This window comes from Sabethes cyaneus, chromosome 3 (assembly GCF_943734655.1).
Source record: "Sabethes cyaneus chromosome 3, idSabCyanKW18_F2, whole genome shotgun sequence".
NCBI lineage: Eukaryota > Metazoa > Arthropoda > Insecta > Diptera > Culicidae > Sabethes > Sabethes cyaneus.
This window is the reverse complement of record NC_071355.1, coordinates 149,170,506-149,176,505: the sequence shown is the minus strand read 5'-3', so window position 1 is coordinate 149,176,505 and position 6,000 is coordinate 149,170,506. Positions and strand designations below refer to the sequence as shown.

At 39.4% G+C, this 6,000-nt stretch overlaps 1 protein-coding gene across 1 annotated transcript; it reads right to left on the bottom strand.

Annotated features, from left to right (window-relative positions):
* Positions 1-379: 379 nt before the first annotated feature.
* LOC128742860 (cylicin-1) lies at positions 380-2,420 on the bottom strand. The gene is made up of 2 exons (XM_053839344.1): positions 1,937-2,420; positions 380-1,478 (listed from the first exon to the last, which is right to left on the bottom strand). Exons 1-2 carry the CDS (start codon positions 2,247-2,249, stop codon positions 748-750), a joined length of 1,044 nt encoding a protein of 347 aa, XP_053695319.1. The 5' UTR covers positions 2,250-2,420; the 3' UTR covers positions 380-747.
* Between the last annotated feature and the right edge of the window lie 3,580 nt (positions 2,421-6,000).

The following is a 6,000-nucleotide window of genomic DNA, read 5'->3' as shown; positions in this document are numbered from 1 at the left end:
TGTATGGTAATATAGTATGCTTCAATTGTTACAATAAATTACTGTCAAAGGTCACCCAATAGAGAAAACTCGTTTGTAACCATGTTCAAAAATATGATTTTCTCTTAATGTATCATAATTTAAACATTCTACAAACGAATTCCGCGCTGAGCTGAAACATAAATGTATAATTGGCAAGGCTGACACAACCCGACCTAGCGGCGCATTACCTGCTATAAACATCATTACAGTAACATTCTATTTCACGGATCAGAAACTGCACAGCTAATTATTAAGTCGCTGAATCCGTGAGCAAAGAACTTTCCCATCGCTTTACCAGATGATGTCAACTTCGCTTTCTGAACCGATGAAAACATACCAAGTCATTCAGTTGCTTAGTTGTAGTGAAGTTTATTATAATTATAAGACTTATAATTATTACAAGTGTAGTGTTCACGCCAAATACATTGGTTTAATGTTTTCTTACTTCTTTATATTTTGTTTGATAGTTTCCTCTACTTGCTAAGCCAAACATTATATTGACGAAAATAAAATCAGAGACTTGAAAAATAAACAGAAGAGAATGGTCGTTTCTGTCAATCCTAAAACATTACGCATCTAGGAGATGAAATCAAATCCTCTTTTTGACTTGCGACGCAAAAAATCAAATTCGATTTGACTTTTTTGGCTATGTATCATTACATCAATAAAATGTACCATCGACGTGGTGTTCCTGCTACCATAGGTAATTCTTCGATCGCACTATTTTTACTCTCCATCGTAGTAAGTAACCCGGGTTCTGGCAGCATTGCGGCGTGAGTTTTTGCGGCCGCCCAGAGACAAAGCTAGCCGCTCAGTAGGTTTTCGTGAGACACGTAACTCCTTGACACTAGCGTTTTTAGATTTGTCCAATTTTTCGTTGAACTTCTCGATTAAATGAGCACAATTCAAATTGTCAGCTGGTTCCCAGGTATCGTCCTTTGAAGAAAAACCCTTCCATCTGACCAGATACTCACGTTTTCCATCTCTCTTAAAGTGGACGTCAATAATCTTCTCCACCTCATACTCTTTCCCGTCATCTTCTTCGTCATCTTCATCGTCGTCAGCCTTAGCCACTTTAGCAGGTTTCTTAGGAGTTGGCTTTTTGACACCCTTTTTTGCTGAGCCTTTCTTCGGAGCTGGCTTTGCCTTCTTTGCTGGAGTTGTTTCTTCCTTTCCCATCTTGGCTTTATATTTTTTGATTATATCTGGACAAGAAAGGGTATCTTCCGGTTCCCAAGTGTCGTCACTTTCGCCGTAGTTTTTCCAACGAATGCGATAAAGGATTTTTCCTCCGCGCTCCTTACGGTGATCGACGATGTCCTGCACTTCGTATTCCTCTTCTTCATCGTCATCTTTTTCATCTTCTTGCTTGTCGTTCTCTTCAGCTTTTGCTTTCTTGGCTGCCTTGGTCTTCACAGCGGTTTTGGCTGCCTTAGCCGGTTTTTTACCCCGTTTGCCTGTAAATAATTGAAGGTATTATACATTGGTTGAGCAAATTTTGAAATAAATTCTGGAAAATATTTTCGAGGACAAACCATGGACTTAACCGGTAAAAGCTGTCAGACGTTGGATTGATGCAAGCGAGATTTTTGCTTGCATCGGCCCGATGTATGATGTATAGGATGTACACTCAAATCGCTTTTTACGCGAGTGATTCGTTCCGCGTAAATCAAAACCGCCTAAAAAACCGCGTAAATTTCGAAATTTGCGTAATAGTCGCGTAAAAACAAACCGCGTAGAAAGCGACTTTAGTGTGCATAATTTATCGGAAGAATACTTTTAGAACAGTTCAAGGTCACAATGACATAAGTTTGGCGCTCCACACAATATAAACAGTGCAAACATTTTAAATTATTCTTAGGGACACCCTATTAAACAAGCTTTCATACTAGCGTTTGTGCTGAAAACTACTTACCAGAAGCATCGGACTTTTTAGATTTTTTAGCCAATGGTTCGGAATCAGCGTCCTCGTCCTTGTCCTCACCATTGTCATCACCATTTTCATTAGTATCGTCCTTTTGATTTTCGTCACCATCTTTATCGCCGGTTTCGGCATCTTCGAAGTCGTCATCAGAAGCAGACCCCTTTTTGGAGTCACCATTTTCTTTACCATTTGTGGTTGTCTCTTGCTCGTCGTCCTGTTTTTCCACATCTGTTGTCGACGCATCATTTTCTTCATTTTCGCCACCATTCTCGGTTCCCTTGCGTTTCAGATTTTCCTTTCTCATTTTCGACGAGTTTGTTTGCTTTGAGCTTGGGTAATTTTTCACTTGAACAAAAATTTGACCGGGAAAAACACTCGCAATGCAAATTGAACACGGATGCGAAAAAGGAGCGTCGCTTCGAAACTGTTTTTTCTTTTCTGTTTATGACAGACCGTATTTAAAACGGCGCTACTTCTTTGGGCGGAAGAGCTCAACGAGTGCGAAAAGAACAAAAGAAGCAACTCATAAAATTAACCGGGTTCAGACCGATGCACACTAGACGTCAAAACAAGGGGCTGGACGTGAGCAATTCTCGCGTGACTTTTCAAAAGGACCTAATTAACATTGAGAGACGACATAAATGAATTTCAATATTGTCAATTGCAAGGAAAATTGTACCATCCAAAGTGCGATATCGCTCATAAAAGTGCTATTTTGCATTAAATCGTTTCGGTATCTTCGGCGCACTTTTTCGTTATCTTCCAAGCAATAAGTGCGCCGAAGATACCGAAACGATTTAATGCAAAATAGCACTTTTATGAGCGATATCGCACTTTGGATGGTACAATTTTCCTTGCAATTGACAATAAAAGTTTTCTTGATGATTAGGTAGGTAGTGACACCAGCAACCGATTTATGCTAGGCTGATGATTTAAAGTGCATTTGCATCGGCGTCACAGAGAACAGACATTCATGTTGATCTCCCAGGGTGTGTAAAGATCAGCCGCCATTTTGAAAGTATGTGGTAATGCTTCCGTTGTGTGGCGCTCACATCACTGAAAGGCATTGCTGATCAAAGCACTCGTCACGTATTCTATAAAGCATTCAACAGTTGCTACAGCAACTAACATATTGTTTACTCAATCTATCAAATCAAACCTGAAATAAAAGTAAACAACATTTATCACATTGTTGATTGCTGAATGATTAAATGATTCCTTTTTAACCCTTTCGACAAACTTTTTTTTATGAATAAACGGTTTTCTGCATTTTCAGAAAATGAAGGTAGATGGAGGAAGCAAAATTGCTTGCACATGATTCTCGCCAATGAATCGAATTTAATACTGGTTCTTAGACCGAAAAATCAGAGGGGTTGTGTACAAGACACGACCGCATATATAGGTGACGCAGGACTACGTAAGTGTCTTTGTAGTGATAGTAGCATGTATTCATGCTTGTAATCATTCGATTCGTCATGTATACATGCTATATGCAACATATATACATGCTACATGCGTTGTATGTAACATTTATCAAAGTAGTAACATTGCATACGTTCAATTCTCAAAAGATTGTACATTTGAAAACAATTTAACAAAATCAAAAACACAAACTATTGCTTTCCTGCTACCTTACTGAAATTAAAGATTGTTTTTGTTACCCATGGTTCCCCACGTTGAAGGGATTTTACCAATTCAATCCTATTTTATCAACAGCACATCTTTTCACTACACTTCTAATGGAACGGCAAGCATGCGCATTCATACAGAGTCGTATTATAACCGAACATTACAGCTGTAGTACATTTTTCCAACACAGATATCAAATTCGCCGAGGTTTAATCGTCTCGCAGTAAAGAATTTGCGATCTCTTGGGACAATGAACTTCTGTCATTTTTTCTGGCACACTTCCCTAACACAGACATCAAATTGGACTAGGTTTAATCGCGTTCGTAAGAAATTTGTTGGTACGAGGCGGCTTTGTCACTCTTTCTGGCATACTTCCCAAGCAAGGACATCAAAATGGTCTAGGTTTAACCGCGGTGTGAAGAAATCTTGTTGAAATGAGGAAACTTTGTCACTTGTTTTGGCTTACTTCCCAAGCACAGATATCAAAATGGTATCCAGCTTTCCACGAGCGATAATGGCGGTTATTGAGCACAAGTGGGCACAATCTTTTGACATTCATTGGAGGAGCGTCGAGTTCGCCCTGACGGAGTTACTATGGAAACATCCATGATTGTTTGTTGTTCGAATCAAGGTTCGAATGTAAAAATGTAAACATTGTTCAATTTTGCAGATCAAAATTGATTTTGCTAAAGAGGAACATAATTGAACGGACAAGTTTTATGAATTGTGGCTTCGCAGTTTTCGGATATTTCAGGGAGAATGGCCAAATACGCAGCGGAAAGTTTCTATCAAAACGAGACGCTGTTCGAGAGCAAACTTGGCAACGGTTCGACTAATATGAAGTTCAATGTTCACGTTTGCCTCTGAGTGCATTCGAATGTTCAATTCGCACGATTGTAGAAAGTATCGTGAGCCGGTGCTTTCAGGAAATTGTGGCCACAAACCACTACAAAAGTTTGAATCCGTTCAATTATGTTCCACTTCAGCTGATCTGCAAAATGAAACAATGTTTATATTTTTACACTCGAACAACAAACAATCATGGATGTTTCCATAGTAACTCCGTCAGGGCGAACTCGACGCTCCTCCAATGAATGTCAAAAGATTGTGCCCATTTGTGCTCAATAACCGCCATTATCGCTCGTGGAAAGCTGGATAGGTTTAGATCATCGTAAAGAATCTTCCGACCAATCGCAAAACGAGAATTCTGGTAAAACATAGGTTCATTATTTTCAATTTTTCAATAGTTCAACATCAAGAATCCATACTTTTCTTCATTTGGGTCAATTCTTAGAAGATTTTCCGATCGATTGGTGTAAGAATATTGAAAATCGATCGGAAAACCGCTGAGCTATTAGCGCTCAAAACCTTTCATTTTTCGTGACGCTCGCATTTTTCGATTTTTTGGAATGACACCCTATCTCAAAACTTGCCGTAAGACGTAGTCCTACGTCAAAACAGCGTTAAATGGTAAATTCCATACCCGTTCGCCCTCGCCAAGGGTGATTGCGGTTACGAATTTTGCCTCAAGAGTCATTGCTGTACACTGTACAAACTGAGAAAATGCCGTGAATAAAGCGATTGCCAGCTCCGAGATATGAATGAATAAATCCAAAGGCTGCAGCACCGGACATCGACGAAGCAAAGTCATAAACTTTTCTGGAAGTTTTCTGGAAGGTGCTCAGAGAAAGCTACTGCAAGTGCTGCTTCGGGGGCGTTAGACGGTGTTAACAAAAGAATGGAACGATGCAATGCGGAATTATCACGTTCACGTTATCGGAATAAAAAAAAATTAAAACGCTATTTGGCTTTTTTTAACAATCTTTAGCCGAGTTCAACAAATAATAACATAAACAAAGTCGAGCAACGCAACAACCGTTACTACGGTAACTGACGTTAGAGTTGCTAGTATTTCGAATATGTAATATATAACAAGAAAATATATAAAATTTGGCAACGCGGATGTTGCACGACTGGTGCACCGTAAGAGAGATGTCGCTAGTGTCTTATTCAAAAGTTTACACACCATTTGAGCAAAATTTTATATGAGGATGAATGTCTGTTCTCTGTGTCGGCGTGGCAGCCGAAAGAGAAGAGGCACAAAGAGAATCTCTCATTGTTACTTAGGTCCTTTTGCGCGAGAATTCACTCACCGTTCCTTCACAAGCATTCATTTCTTTCACTCGTTGCTAGAGTTGTAAGTTCATCCTAAATAGCAACGAAAAACAGCAGCTTTTCGTTGTGACACAGCGAAAAAAATTTCGTATTGCTCTTTGCATTAAAAGTTGGATTTTGAACACACTTGTTCAGTCCAGGGGTGTGAAATTGTCAAAATTTTGTGGACTAAACATCCATGGACGGCGACAACTTGGAACCAGCCAGTAGTAGTAGTAGTAGTAGTAGTAGTAGTAGTAGTAGTAGTAGTA

What these genes read in the sequence shown, in the direction of transcription:
- LOC128742860 (XM_053839344.1), bottom strand. Translation starts at nt 2,249, where the DNA reads ATGAGAAAGGAAAATCTGAAACGCAAGGGAACCGAGAATGGTGGCGAA. An exon ending in TAAAAAGTCCGATGCTTCTG is followed by an intron (nt 1,479 to 1,936) that starts GTAAGTAGTTTT and finishes AATTATTTACAG; the next exon opens with GCAAACGGGGTAAAAAACCG.